At 40.8% G+C, this 16,412-nt stretch overlaps 1 protein-coding gene across 5 annotated transcripts in view; it reads right to left on the minus strand.

Annotated features, from left to right (window-relative positions):
- Positions 1–431: 431 nt before the first annotated feature.
- DAW1 (dynein assembly factor with WD repeats 1) overlaps positions 432–16,412 on the minus strand; it is a 35,459-nt gene continuing 19,478 nt past the window's right edge. For 4 of the 5 annotated variants that reach the window (XM_070379893.1, XM_070379882.1, XM_070379915.1 and 1 more), the window contains 7 exons: positions 15,410–15,517; positions 12,726–12,832; positions 10,916–11,018; positions 9,867–9,981; positions 5,097–5,173; positions 3,133–3,295; positions 432–859 (listed from right to left, as the gene is read on the minus strand). In XM_070379893.1, coding sequence (XP_070235994.1) covers positions 825–859; positions 3,133–3,295; positions 5,097–5,173; positions 9,867–9,981; positions 10,916–11,018; positions 12,726–12,832; positions 15,410–15,517 — 708 coding nt within the window. In that variant the 3' untranslated portion in view covers positions 432–824. The remainder of the gene's footprint in view (positions 860–3,132; positions 3,296–5,096; positions 5,174–9,866; positions 9,982–10,915; positions 11,019–12,725; positions 12,833–15,409; positions 15,518–16,412) is intronic. The other variant, XM_005890152.2, reaches the window with a different exon arrangement.

A 16,412-nucleotide genomic window follows, 5' to 3' on the forward strand; every position in this document is an offset into this window, starting at 1 on the left:
TTTACAATAGTCAAGATGGAAAAATGGATAAAGAAAATGCACGTGCACGTGCATGTACAAACACACACACACACACACACAATGGAACACTATACAGCCATAAAAAAGAAAAATCTTGTCATTTGCCACAACACAGATGAACCTTGAGGGCATAAGACTAAAATGAAATAAGTCTGACAGATAAATGTCATGTGATCTTACTTATATGTGGAATTTAAAACAAACAAAAAAACACTGAACTTATACAGAGAACTGAGGCAAAAATGGATGAAGGGGATCAAAAGGTACAAAATTCCAGTTATAAAATAAGTAAGTCATGGGGGTGTCATGTACATCATGGTTCCTATAGTTAATAAATCTGTACTGCATATTGAAAGCTGCTGAAAGAGTACATCATTGAAGTTCTCATCATAAGAAAGAAAGCATACCTCATACAGACATGCAAATTCACAGAAATTTTCTCCAGAAACTTTATTCAACAGAAATTATAATAGCCTGCAAAGTAGAATGTAGGAGACACATTGTTCAATCATTCTGGTTTCATTTATCAGTACGGTGATGCTATCAAGAAATACAAGAAAATTGAAATAACCAATTTGCCAAGCAGTATGCTCACTCCTATCATCTCCATCAGACATCAAGGACTGATATAACTTCATCAACTTTAATGGTCATATCTGTGAAACTAAGGACAGTATACACATGGTTGATTTGTGGACCAAGAGAAAACATTTGAAATATCAAAATAGCTTGCTGGCTGTGTGTGACACTCCAGCTTTGATCACCATGGTTGGCAAGTTTCTTTGTTGACTGATTCTCTTCAATCACCGCCATATCCTACAGGTATTATCCTTGCTGCCTAATAAAGCAAATTTCACAAAGTTATTTTTCTTGTTTTACTCATTTAACTCTCTCTGTGTTTACAGGCTGACATTTTCTGCATCGTTGTGGATGATCAATGTGCTCAATGTGCTAGCTCCTGGGTGTCTAGCTGCAGAGCCCGTTAGCAATTCACGTGTTTGGGGAGAGGGGATCTGTTTGTTTCTCTTGCCCATTGGTCATAAATTGGGCAAATTCACAGTCTACTCCCCTATGTAAGATTCATGGCATTTTAGGATTACAGAGGACCTGAGAATGCAACCACATCACCCACCCCTCTGCTTATCCCGTCCTGCTTCACGCATCGCCACCAAGTGGCAAATATGATGACTTTGAACATCTCCAGGTTTGAGTGATCAGTTTATGAAGAAGCAGCACATTCCACTTTGGACTGTTTCAAAATTACAGTGGATTTTTCTCCTCATCAGTCAAAATGTGAAACTCCTGAGCTCCCCATGACAGCGATAGACACTCTTCCAAAGCAGCCTTGATACACTCCTCCCGAGGGACCCCATCCACATTTGGGCCCTGGGAATTGCAGCCCCAGTATGAAGCACTGCTGGGCTCTGCTGATTTTTTCCACCTCAGGTGCCAGGCATGTGTCATCAATACAAGCAGTGTGGGGACTGTAAAAGCCTGTGCAGACTATACATTGTACCCAAAGTTATCTCATCTTTTTGAAAGTGTCCTGACCACTTTGGACAGTTTGCTTCCATTTTGTGATTCTAAACCCTCAGGCAGTCCACTGAAAATGCATGCAGTTAACCACACCAGGGCCCACCAGGAAAACAGGGCAGATTCATATTCAAACAAAGCGCTCTGCTGATGGCAAGGAAGACATGTCACTTCCCATTCTCATAAACGCTGTCATCGAGCGGACCAGTATTTAGCATATTGGTGCTTTTATTTATTTATTTTTGGTATTGTTCAGTCACTAAGTCATATCTGACTCTTTGCAACTCCATTGACTATAGCATGCCAGGCTTCCTTTTCCTTCACTATCTCTGGGAGTTTGCTTTGGGAAATACTATTAAATAAACTAATAATATCTTAAAAGAGCTCGGGCTTTTGAAGGCCAGCATTAAAACAAGGCACAAACTACTAATATTCCTTCCCTAAATCCAGGGCCTTCTGTGGATGAGGAAAGAGGTATTGCAGGGCTGGCCCAGCTTAACACAAACAGGGTGGATTAGGAAAGGTTGGTCCTCTGACAAAGCAGCCCCAACTTCAGTGTTCTCTGTCACAACCACTCACATCCTCCATCATCAGGAGAAAGGATTTGATGCTATTTACTATGGTATTGTCTTAGGAATACCAACATTATCGTAACACTTACAAACCATAGGCCCGAAGAAAGTAATCTGTAATTTTAGAAATCATCCATAATTTAGTAGAAAGGACTGGAATTTTAGGGCAAAGGCAGAGATTATTCTCAGCACCTTTGAAGTTGTCTGATTAAAATAAAGAAAATCAGCCAACGTATGAAGCCAAGTTTGCATATGAGACATTAAACTCCTTAGACCAGTTAAGCAATTTAAAAATTTTCTCAACACAATGAGAATCATTGAGAGTTAATCAGATTCATTCCCCTGTGGGTATCCCCACCCCACACTATCATTTAGCACCCTGCTCCTTGCCAGGGTTTCCTCCAGAAGCACCTACTCACGTTATGCCATATTCTTGGCATGTTCTCCCTTTTCTACAATCTCAACTAACCTACTCTTAATCCAGTTCTTATGAAACATTGCTGATATAATTCACTCACAATAAATTGTTCATGGTTGGAAAAATGTTCAATATGTGCTCTTTTCCCCACATATTAATGGGTTACAAGGGGACATCCAAGGAGAAAACAGTTTTGCCCAAAGAATAAATCTCTAATGGGCTGTAAATCCCACTCTGGAGAACTCAGGTCCTGACTTGTTTTAGTTACTAAGACTTACTGCCATCAACTGAATATTAACCACTGGATGGATGATGCCTGGGGATATGTAGTCAACAGTAAGGCAGGTTACTAAATTCTTACCCTGTCTGGGGCAATTGAAATTCAGGATTCACAAAGCCTTATAGTCACAGGCAGAGCCTATTCCTGTGGTCCTGCAAAGCAGCTAAACCTAAATAATGGCCCCAGGTGAGCTAGGGACCCTGGAAGAAGGGTGGGAATAGGAGTGGGCTCCTTTTGGTATTCAGCTCAGAAACTCTAACAGCCAATTGAAAGGAAAGCTGAGTTGATGAGGTCTATTTCTCCCCTACCTGTAATGATTATGTCGCCTTTATAGTTGAAAGCACAGGAGAAGATCTCATCCGTGTGTCCCTCAAGAACCTGGAGGCACTGACCAGTCTGAGCATCCCAGATTCTAGCTGTTTTGTCAGAGCTGCCAGTGAGAAGGCGGTTGCCTTGGGGGTTGAAAGAAATCTACAGGCAAGCAAGGGGTTGAGGGGAAGCAATCACAGGTTGGTGTAATTTGATTCCCAGTATATTTTTCATCAGTAAAAAGCAGACATCACTAAGTTACCTGTTCACCTTCCCAGCCTGGTACTTATTCTTACCTAGAACAGTTCTTTCAGGGTGGGAAAAAGACTGCAGAGACTAATACATGAAAATTAAAATCTAGACAATGGTGTCTGATTGCCTACCCCTCACACACAAGTCTAAGGATAAAGACCACAGCTCCATTATACTTGGAGTGTTCCCCACCCAGCTTCTTTTCATTTCAGGAGCAAAGGCTGGTGACACCAACCTCTCCACTCAAACCAAGAGGCAGAGCCCCAGTGTGGATGAGAACACAAGTCAGGCATCTTCACGCCCAAACCTCGGTGTCACCTCTACAGACTAACTTTCTGTCATCACGAGTGTAGAGATGGTCCTTCAATCTGTGGCACAGAATGTCAGGGTCCACAGGAGAGGACTTTCTGTGTTGCTACTTAAAGTGCAGCAGTTTCCATCTATGTGGGCTTGAGAGCCCCAACGGGCCAGGCATTGTCACATGGTATGTGAGCAGCAGAGAAAACTGCCAGTCCTCAGCTCCTCTGGAGGTCGTGTTTATAACCTTTCCTAAATCATCAGAAGATGGTGATGTGGGTCACTTCCTCTGTGACTATTGGTTTGATGAGGGCAAGCCCCCAGGTTATGGCTTTTTTCATCACAGTGTCACCAGGGCCCAGCATGCTACCTAGCATAGTGGGAGCTCTCAAAATGAATGAAAGAATGCTTTAGCTTGGCACCCCATAGAAATGCCATTACTGGATGGCAATTCAATAGGTAATATCTCAGTTAACAAGCATAAAATGCAATAATGTAGAGTCTGAGAACTCTTTCTACTCATACACACACAAAAACATGTGCGTTTGTTGAGTGTGCCACGCCAGACACTCAGAAACATAGCTCAGTCTCTCTTTGTGGCCTGTTTCCCATGGCCACATCCCTCAGCCCTCATACTACCAATCTCCCGGGCCTCCCAGCCTAATGCAGAGGATGTGCTCTGCAATGTCTAAGAGACCAACCCTGATGGGCAGGAGGGCAAGGGCCACCAATAGCAGGGGAGCCTGCAGAGACCTGAATCCATTGAGCTGATTAAAAAGAATGGAAAATCTCATCTTAGGCACGAGACCAAGGAATTGGGCTGAGCTAGGGGTGAGAGTCACGGGTCGCAGCCTTCTCTACAATTTTCTGAGGACATCTCTAAACGTCAGATCACTGACTGGATGGCCATACTGCATGGATAAGCTTTTGGGAGGAGTTCATATGAAATCCTAAACTACAGCTTTCAAGTTTCAAGATAGGTCATTTTTAACTTTTTTAAGTGGTAAATACTTTTAGGAAATACTTCCTCAATAGCATGTGTTCTACAGGACACTTGAAATTTGCTGTGCAGCCTGTTCTTCTGCATAATATAAAAGGGGTGTGTTTACTAGAACTAGGAAAAGCACTTTACTAGCTTCTGAATAGCTTTAGTGAGTATCCTTTGCTAATTGAAACTTTTTCATGGCTGAGGAGAATGCTGTTTTATACTTTGTAAAAGGTTTTAGAAATCATTTTATTACACTGAGTTTGAGGACACATTTGAAAACTTACTCTTCAGGTAACTGATTTCTACAAAGAATGAGATAACTGGGCAAAACCTTGATACTATCAGTAACAATAGACCGATTTGTATTAAGCTTGATGCTTATTTTTGAAAATAAATAAATTGCTCCAAAGGAGAAAAGCAACTCACCTTTGAAATTTCTCCTTCATGGCCTTCCAATTTGGTAACACATTCTCTTGTGGCCGCACTGAAAATTCTTGCTGTTCCTTTTTGAAAGGAGTGGAGATATATATAAATTCATCAGAAATGCAGGACTTTGGACCACATGACTTGAATTATCTAAATATCTATCCCTCTGACATGTAAGCTCTGTGCTAAGTTTGTCTTCTTGCCTGTGGTGAGAGCCAGACACTTAATACTATAAATGCAAGCTGATCCTACTACAGGAGAAGAACGGGGAAAGAAGCATCTCTCTAGCCCCAGCTTATTAGAAGAGACACTAGGTTCCAAGACAGATGGAGGTGCAGAGACAGGAAATCAAAAAGAATCAAATTTTAAGGAGAAGAAATGGGGACTCACAACAAGTTTTGATGATTCTGATTACCTACAGAAATAAACAGCAAGACTTGTATCAGACACCAAATATGAGTCTAAGGTTACAGAAGACACAAGAGGCCTTCTGAGAGGGGTCAGCAGCCACTACTTACAAAGAATGAAGAATAGGTGCTAGGAAAACCTTTTCAATAGAAAAGGCAAATAGAATGATTTGTTGCCTGCTGTATATCCAGTGCCTAGAAATGCCAAACTCGTATTAAACACTCAATAAATAGATGTAGATGGATTGATGGATGGATGGATGGATGGATGGGTAGATGGATGAAGGATAGATAGACAAATGGATGAATGGATGGATGGATGGATAGATATAACATTTCCTTAGAATTAAGGAATAGAGTCATTACATAAGCATAGAAGGAGAAAAAACAGAAGTAATAAAATTGTTGCCATAAAAAAATTAAAATTTATCTGGCCAGGTGAAGGATGCTGTCTCAACACAAAGTATAAAATCAAGGTAAAATTTGCAAAAATAGGGAATTTTGGTTACTTAATTTCCATTTAGAGAGAAGCAAAATATCTTAATTTTTAACTTTCCTCTCTGACAACTTCAAGAGGAAGTAGACAAAAATTGCTATAGTAGAATTAATATGATTAAAATATAATGTTGCTACTTCATTGGATACTTCAAAAGCTTTAAAGGAAAGCGATCTACTTGTTTTAAGAGTTTGTGAATAAGACAAAAAGATGCAGTATAGACTAATACATCAAATTTTGCAAAAGTATTTTTAAGTTTCAGAAAACATAAAAATAATATAGCCTGAAATTGCAATTTTTTATAAGATAGAATTATGAATAAGACATCAAAGAAATTCAGCCTTGAGAGTAACTCCAGTGAAGGTGAAAGAGGCAATAAATATAAAGAAACAGCTTGTAGCCACACAGGCAACTAACTCTTTTGAATGAGATCAAATTTTAAGATACGAATGAGGAGCAAAGACCAAAGGTAAATAAAAAATGGCTCTAAACATCAAGGCTTCTTAGGAGGGACAGAATGAAAAGAGGTTTACAACACAAACCAAAAGAGAAAGATGTTTTTTGAAAGTAATGTGCTATTGAAGAAAGGAAAGAACAGAATCACTGCTAGAGAAAACAGCAGATGATAGAAAGGACAAAACTAAAAGAATTGAGCTTATATTTTATTCACGTCCATCCCTCAGTGTCCTGATCACTTGTCCCTGCTTGTTTCTTCCCCTATACCACTGACAACTCCTGACATTCTATATAATCTAATATTCTATATAAGACACATGTATGATATTGTTTGTGGTCTCCCCCTTCGAAACATAGCTCTAGGAGGGAAGAGATGCCCATCTCTTTTTTCCATCGATATATCCTGTGTTCCTAAAGAATTCCTGGCACAAAGTAGACACTCCATGTATATTTAATAAACAGATTCTTTTGTATAAATGAGAATGATATTTAAAATGAAAAGGGCAGATTCATTATTTTTAAGGGATTATTTTTAAAAGCCAAGATCTGTGAGAAGATGAGAAAATAAGTAGTTAGTTTAAAAAATAAAATTCTCCAGATTCAGGGTGTTTGTATTTCAGGATGCAAAAAAAAAATGTGTGTATGATCAAAGGATCACCTTTGAAAAGTCCTAATGAGTAAGAGAACAGTTTGCAAATATAATTTTGAAGAGTGAGACAGTAATAAAGACTGTAATAAAAAGGAATCACAGGCAAAATTCTACAACTGATTATAACACAAAGTAGCTACTTAAAAGTATGCTAGTCACAAGGAGCAAATATAGGCAAAGAAGTGAACAGAAACAGCCTAGAAACAGCATTTGATTTTTGCCAGAATTTCTTAAAAAGCTATTAAGGATTTATACAAGCATGATGTAGTCACATATGTTCAGGAAGGGAATTAAACATATGTGTAGCATCATACCAGAGAAGGCAATGGCACCCCACTCCAGTACTCTTGCCTGGAAAATCCCATGGGCGGGGAGCCTGGTAGGCTGCAGTCCATGGGGTCGCTAAGAGTTGGACACAACCGGGCGACTTCAGTTCCACTTTTCACTTTCATGCATTGGAGGAGGAAATGGCAACCCACTCCAGTGTTCTTACCTAGAGAATCCCAGGGACGGTGGGGCCTGGTGGGCTGCCGTCTGTGGGGTCGCACAGAGTCGGACACGACTGAAGCGACTTAGCAGCAGCAGCAGCAGTAGCATTATACATGACTATCAGAGGTGACTTAGAGTGAAAGCTTGCTCACATTGTCAGGGCAATGACACAGTCGTAGAGTAGCAGGACATGCACTCACAGCAGGTGACAGATTCAGAGTCACCTGTGGTTATCACAGAGAGGATGTAGACATAGGAGGGCATCAAGCATGATGGCATCATGAGGGACATGGCACAGACATAGTTTAGGGTCAAATGTGATCAGAAGGATGATGCAGATAGAGTGTAGCATCGCACATGTCCATCAGGGAGATGACCAAGACACAGCATAGTGTCATGGGTTACTGATGAGAAGATCACAAGGATACAGTTTAGAATCAAGGAGATGAGACAGACATAGTGTAGCATGATCCATGACCATCAATAAGACGATTCAAGTGTAATGGCAGTCAGAATGTTGATGCAGACACGGTGTGCATTGTGTGTGTAGCTACCATAGAGATAACACAGCTTTAGTATAGCATGATGTGTGCTTCTCAAGATGATGAAAAGACATACAGTAGCATCACACAAGCCATCAAGCAGATAGTGGAGACATAGTCATCTGTGGCCTGTAGGGAGATAACATATACAGCGTAGCAACATATGTGGTTATCAATAGATGACATAGGTATGTCGCAGCACCATACATGGCCTCCATGGATATGAAGCAAACTGAGTCATCACACACAGTTGTCTAGGAGATGATGCGAAATAGGGCAGCACTCCACATGATTGTGAAGGAAATGATAAAACAAGGTAAAGCATCACACTGAGCTTTTGAGGAGAGTACATGCACACAGACATTCATCATGTGGAATTATCAAAGAGATATAGTTATCAAAGAGATAATATAGCATCACGTGTGCTTGCTAAACAGACTTTGCACACACAGCACTGCATCATGTATAGTTGTCAAGGTGACAACACAAACATCTTACTGCACAATCTAGTGTCATCAATGAGATAACCGACAGCATAGTGGCATACATAATTTTAAAGAACGTAGCTATAGCATAACTTCGTTATTGTCCAACACTTTTGTGACCCCTTGGACTGTAGCCCACCTGGCTCCTCTGCCCACGGGATTTCCCAGGCAAGATACCGGAGTAGGTTGCCATTTCCTTCTCTAGAGGATCTTCCTGGTCCAGGGATCAAACCCGCATCTCCTGCATTGGCAGGTGGGTTCTTTACCACTGAGACAACAGGGAAGGCCCGACAATAACAACATACATAATTATTTTAAAAGGATGTAGATATAGCATAACTTCATTTGTTATTGTCAAGAAAATGGTGCAGACAAAGAATAAATCTATACATGCTGTCTAGATGATTAGACAGTAGAGCATCTGACTGTGGTTATCAGTAAGATGACATGGGCATAGCGTAGACTCGTAAGTGGTACTCAAGAAGATGAGGGGTAGCACAGAATTATATATGTTCATCATGAAGATTTGCTAGACATGGTAGAGCAGCACCGCTACCACTAAGTCACTTGAGTCGTGTCTGACTCTGTGCGACCCCAGAGACGGCAGCCCACCAGGCTCCCCCGTCCCTGGGATTCTCCAGGCAAGAACAGTGAAGTGGGTTGCCATTTCCTTCTCCAATGCATGAAAGTGAAGTCGCTCAGTCGTGTCCAACCCTCAGCGACCCCATGGACTGCAGCCTTCCAGGCTCTTCCACCCATGGGATTTTCCAGGCAAGAGTACTGGAGTGGGGTGCCACTGCCTTCTCTGGTAGAGTAGCAAATGTGATCATAAAGGAGAAAATGCAGATTTATTATATCACCATTGATAACAGTCAAGCTGATGAGAACAACATAGGGTAGCATAATGCACGGTCATCAGGGAGATGACCCGAGGTGTACTAGTATATATAGTATAGTATATATAGTACATGTGTATATATAGTTATCAAGAAGATGATAGAGATATAGTTTAACATCATATGTGGTGTCAAGGAGGTGATACAAACCTTCTACAGCATTGCATGCAATATCAAGAATATGATCCAGACACAGTGTAGTGACATGCGTGGGCATCATAGAGATGAGGCACATGTCATTTCTATCATAGCTGGTCATCAGGGAGATGACTTATGATGCAGACTCACCTATGTTTATTAAACAAAACATAAATCCCTCCATAAATTAAATGTACAGGCAGATTACCTACCATCGGCTGAGGCAGTTGCAATAAGCTTTCCGGTGTAATCAAAACAGCTGTCTAGTATTTCATCATCATGGCCTGTTAGTGTTGCCACGCATTTTCCATTTACAGCATCCCATAGCTACAATTAAAAAAAAAATGATGAAGACTATGACTTCCTCTCTAACACACAAAGATGGCCAGTAGTCTTTATGACATGTTTACAGCTGATTAAATAAACTGTACCAAAATCATGTGTATAATTTTCACTTTTTGTCCATTTTCTTTTGATTTACAACCAGAGACTGCAACCAACCATCTAACAAGGCAAGCTTTTGACACAGAGAAGATCAAAGACAGACTTCAGAATACAAATCTGTCACTATTTTAGGAAAAAAAATCTCAAAGTGCATGCTTCACTGATGGAGTAGAAGCAACCTCTTTTCATATGAAGGTCATCAAGTAATAAAAAGCTTGATCTAAAACTACAATGCTAGGAAATAAAAAGTACACTCAGATTATAATACATTTAATATACAATCTATATATCTAATAATAATTCTAGAGCATAAGCTCTTAGGAACAGAAACACAAAGGCAGGGAGATGTCATGTTGAGACTTCTTGAAGTTTATGCTAATGGAAGCTTAATAAAGGAATAGAGAGACATTAAACAAAGATAATGTGCCTTCATAAAAAAAGATATTTTAGCACAAGGAACTCTACTCAGTGCTCTGTGGTGACCTGAATGGGAAGGAAATCCAAAAAAGAAGGGATACGTGTATATGTGTGGGTGATTCACTTGGCTGTATAGCAGAAACTAACACAATACTATAAAGCAAATGTTCTCTGATAAAAAAGATCTTTTAATACCTTTGAATCATCAAAGCTATTTTACATCATAAATCCTTCAAACTTGTAGGATCATCAATTTGAAACTTAAAATTACCAATTTTTGGATAAATTAATATCTTAATTTTCTAGCACCTTTAAAATGTGTTAATGCTGCAATGAATACTTGACACAGTACAGAGCCCAGACACAAGAGTTATAAAGCAAAGGTATTTCTCGAGCTTACCTTGCAGGTTTTGTCCATAGAGCCAGTTAATATCAGAGAGCAATCCCAGTTGAACACAGCACTGCTGATCTCAGCACAATGTCCAATTAAGGTATACACCTTCCTACAAAACAGAAACAGTTCAGACTGGTGAAAGATGCATTCATTCAGGATATGTGGACAAAGAAAGATGTCAAGCCATCAGTGTACAAGGTGAATTTCAGTTTTCACAAAATATCTGTGATGGCTTAACTGTAGCTCAAAAAGAGTCAACTAGCCTCTTAATTTCATCTCAACAAAAACATACTTAAAATTTTAGGCTTAAGTAGGTTTCCTGGGAAACTCAAGTAGGCTTGCTGGCTAACTCAAATGGTAAAGAATCTGCCCACAATGCAGGAGACCTGGGTTCGATCCCTAGGTTGGGAAGATCCCCTGGAGAAGGGCATAGCAATCCACTCCAGTGTTCTTGTCTGGAGAATCCCCATGGACAGAGGAGCCTGGTGGGCTACAGTCCATGGGGTCACAAAGAGTCAGACACAACTGAGCGACTCACATAAGCACATAATGAAAATTTAAACAACCCAAAATAACAACATTACTTAAGACAATGCTTCAGAAAGGCATGGATAATCTGAATCCTGGAACTAATTGTACACCAGATGGGTGGACCCCTCTGTAGTTCAGAAACTATCCATCAGTTGTCTAAGAACCCTTCCTTCTCAATGCATGCATCTTAATTGGGATCCCTGAAAACTGAGTGGAGTTTTACAACACAAATAAGCTAATTTAGTTAACTTCTTAGCAACTAGAACCAAAAATAATTACGGAGAAAATTGAAGTTCTTGGACTAAATTAAATTTGCATCATTAGCCGTGATGTTATTTATTCATGATTTCCATGCTGACCCTAAAGACAAGCCATTGAAATTTGATTACACAATACATAGAATAAATAATAGCTATATAACCAGGCTATTGCTAACTTTCTCCTTTATGTTGCTGTTTGCCATTATTTGCTCAGAATTCTGAGGAAGCATATATAACAAGTAAGTCAGAAAGAGAAAAACAAATTTTATATATTAATACGTATATGTGGAATCTAGAAAATGGTATCAATGAATCTATTTGAAGGGCAGGAATAGAGACGCAGACATAATGAAAAGATTTTGGACACAGCAGGAGGAAGGAGAGAGAGGGACGAATTGAGAGAGTAGCATTGAAACGTATACATTACCATATGCAAAATAGATAGCCAGTAGGAAGTTGCTGTATTAACACACGGGGCTCAATTCAGTCCTCAGTGATGACCTAGAGGAGTGGGATGGGCTGGGGGTTGGGAGGGAGTCTCAAGAGGAAGGAGATACATGCATGAAAGTGAAAGTGTTAGCTGCTCCATCAGATCTGACTCTTTGCGACCCCATGGATTTTAGCCTGCCAGGCTCCTCTGTCCATGGAATTCTCCAGGCAAGAATACTGGAGTGGGTTGCCATTCCCTTTTCCAGAGGATCTTGCCAACCCAGGGACAGAACCCAGGTCTCCTGCACTGCCAATAGATTCCTTACCATCTGAGACACCAGGGAAGCCTTATGGCTGATTCATGTTGTTGTAAGGCAGAAGCCAACACAATATTGTAAGACAATTATACTCCAATTAAAAATAAATTAAAATAAAAAAAAATATCATTAAAGAATGAACTGATTTGCTTCCAATTTGCCCTATTCCTATGAAATCCAAGGCACAGTTAATAGGTTTAATATTAAGCTGATCAATAGCAAGTGTTTTCTTAATCTTCTGATCCAGGTTTTAAAGAAATTCTTAAAAATCAAGGATACCTTCCAGTATCAGCCTCCCACACTGTAACTGTGTGATCGAAAGAGCCCGTGATGATCCTGTTTCCTGACGTGTTAAAGGACAAGGAGATGATTTCAGCTGAGTGTCCCTAGGAAAAGAGCACATATCCACATGCATACCTATAGATGAAACAATTTCTACCCATGTATCACATAACAGTCCAAAAGAAAGCACTGCTGCTGCTGCTGCTAAGTCGCTTCAGTCATGTCCGACTCTGTGCAACCCCATAGACAGCAGCCCACCAGGCTCTGCCGTCCCTGGGATTCTCCAAGCAAGAACACTGGAGTGGGTTGCCATTTCCTTCTCCTTTGCATGCAAGTGAAAAGTGAAAGGGAAGTCGCTCAGTCTCGACCGACTCGTGGCGACCCCATGGACTGTAGCCCACCGGGCTCCTCCATCCATGGGATTTTCTAGGCAAGAGTACTGGAGTGGCTTGCCATTGAGAGACAAAGCTCTATAGGGAGAAGAGAGATTAGCAGTTGGGGGGTGGGAATAAAGAAAAACTGTAAACCAAGGGCACAAGGGTATTTTGGGGGATGGGGGGTGGGGAGTAATGGAAATGGTCGAACACTAGTGTCTTGGTGATGGTTGTGCAATTCTGCAAATTTAGTAAAAATTGAGGAGATCCAACCAGTCCATCCTAAAGGAAATCAATCCTGAATATTCATTGGAAGGACTGAAGCTGAAGCTGAAACTCCAATACTTTGGCCACCTGATGCGAAAAGCTGACTCATTTGAAAAGACCCTGAAAGACTGCAGGTGGGAGGAGAAGGGGATGACAGAGGATGAGATGATTGAATGGCATCACCGACTCGATGGACGTGAGTTTGAGTAAATTCCGGGAGTTGGTGATGGACAGGGAGGCTTGGCGTGCTGCAGTCCATGGGGTCACAAGGAGTTGGACATGACTGAGCAGCTGAACTGAACTGAACTGAAGCTGTTTTACAAAAAAAAAAAAAAAAAAAAGATATGTGTTGGGAAATCAAAAGACTTCATTCATACTGTTGTGGAAACACTAAAAAGGTCTGTATGCTTAATGGGCTAATTTTTTTTTTTTAAGTCTTACTCAGTCATCTCCAACTGTTTGCAGCCCCATGGACTGTAGTCCTCAGGCTCCTCTGCCCATGGAATTTTCCAGGCAAAAATACTGGAGTGGGTTGTACTTCCCTTCTCCAGGGATCTTCCCGACCCAGAGATTGAACCCAGGTCTCTTGCATAGCAGGCAGACTCTTTACCATCTGAGCCAGCAGGAAAACACCCTGTATGCTTTATGAGCTAATAAAAGGTGATGGGCAAAAGACAAAAAGCTTGTGAAATAAAGCTAATGTTTTAAAAACTAAAATTCTTATAGTGAATTAACATGAAATAGATTAATAAATATCTAGCCTTTGGCCTGACTTTCATCTGGATGTCCTCTGGGGTGGATGAATCAAACTGTATGAGACAGTGGGAAGAAGGGCCCCCCCTCTGCTGTAGATCCTGCTTGGATGTGGCCCTCATTTTGCTTAATGATTTCAGTAAATTCACTTAGTTACTTTTTTCATAATAAAAAGTTCATTTACAAATTAAATTTCTGGTTGATTCCAAATGACAAAGATTAAATGGAGCTGAACATTAAAATTCTGAGCACACAAATGTATTCCCTGGTGTCAGACAGTGTGCAGAGCAGGACATATGCCTTCCAATGCTCTTAGGCATTTGTCTGAAAGAAGAGGTGGTGAAGAAGCCCAATGCACAAAACTGACGAAGGTGAAGATGTGAAAAATATGCTTATGTAACTAGAACAAGACATTCATTTAATAAAGAAAAACTCTTGCTGTCAGTTAAAAGCACTGTTTTTCCTCTCTTTTTCTAGTCCTTTTTTAAACTTTCTGAGAAAAAGCTCACCTATAAAATGGGTTTTTTAAATCCATTTTTTAAATGGATTTAAAATCTATTTTTTAAATCCATTTATAATTCAGAAGAATAGGATAACGTGATTTCCCATTCAACTGTTCCCACCTATTGCCACTGGGAATCACCCTTTTTCGTTTGGCTGGGGCAGGAAGAAGTGGAGGGTAGCGTCAAGGATGGTGCTGAATGGACATGTGGTGGAGACAGACAGGACCCCCACCGAGATACAACATCAGCATCCACTCTTTGGGCAGTGCCCTTTGACCTTGTCACCTCCTTCCGCTTGCCCCTTATACTTCATTCTTTGTGATACAGGAAGCTTCTGGGACTGGAGGTTAGAGAAGAAGGGAGTTAACAGTCATTCTTTTAAGACATTTTCTGGCAGGTTCCTCAAGTTCTGCCTCTTCCAAAAGGTGCCAGCCTCCACATCCTCTGCTTCTAACCAGGTAGATGACCATAGGTTTTAAGCAATAGCCACTACCTTTTTTAGACTGAAGCTAGTTGAAGTAAAAAGTCCATCAGGCTTTTTTATGGGCTTTTAAAAAGCCCAAAGCCCAGTGTGTCCATTTAAGTCTTTGGGAATAGCCAGCAAACGAACTGAAACACTTTTTTACTGCAGTCTGAAAACCAATTGCTCAAAAACATCTTCTAACTTAGAGTTCATTTTGCAATAAAAGTACCAATTAAAAAAAAAACTCAGGTAAAAATCTTACCCAAAGGAACAGCTAATGAAAATGTAAAGGTTTTAAAGTTATTAACATTAGCAACATACTGTTAAGGTGAAAACTTCCTCTCCACTCTGAATGTCCCACAGCTTGGCAGTCGTGTCCATGCTTCCAGTAGCCACCAATGTGCTTTGAGGATTAAATGATAAACATACCTGAATTACATGAAATGGGAGAGATTTTAGAAAGATAAGAGTTTCAGACTGTTAATCCTATTATACAGAAGCTTGAAACTGCAACTCCCTTAGCAAATTCAGCCTAATTCTTTGCACAGATAAGTAGGCAAAATACCAGATATGAGTAGCCATTGGTCTGCAGGTTGACCCGGAAGCATTCTCTGCTTGAGCAGAGGCTACTGTTCTCCACGTCACCCAGCTCAGGCTTGGAGGGGCACTGGTTCCCCTTAGTCACTTCTAGACCACAGAAGATCAAGAACAAAAGCAAAGCCCATTCCTTTGAGATTCATGCTGTCTGGCTCCCTTCCATTTTGTTTATTTGTTTTCACCTTTTGGCCAGGCCTCGGGGCATGTGGGATCTTAGTTCCCCATCCAGGGTCTGAACCCATACCACCTCCAGTGGGAGAGCAGTGGGCCATCAGAGAAGCCCCTCTGGCCCCCATCTTCCTCTCAATCACTCCCCTCACTTGCTTAAGACTTTGGTTATTGGCTTACAGTCTCAGTTCCAAGTCCCCAGTACCCTTCCTGTGGGCCGTTCATCCAACACCCCTGGACCCGTGATCCCGGACTCCTTTTATAATCACCCCCATGGCTACACCCTGACCTTGGCATCACCTCCTCTAGGAAACTCACTCCTGATACACCAATCTCTAGTTACAATTTCCTAGTACTTCTGCTTTTTGTCTTCTTCACCAAGCCCAGACCCCTTACCCGCTGCAGGATGACTTCCATCTCATGTAAACCCCTCTCTTTTCTCCTGGTCCATCATGCCCCAGTCAACTGACACCTGGAGAATCACTCTTGCTAGCATGCCCAAAACTCCTACCCCCATCTTCCACCTGCACCCTTCACAAATCTCCTAACAACTTGTATT

The sequence above is a fragment of the Bos mutus genome, chromosome 2 (assembly GCF_027580195.1).
Source record: "Bos mutus isolate GX-2022 chromosome 2, NWIPB_WYAK_1.1, whole genome shotgun sequence".
Taxonomy (NCBI): Eukaryota; Metazoa; Chordata; class Mammalia; order Artiodactyla; family Bovidae; genus Bos; species Bos mutus.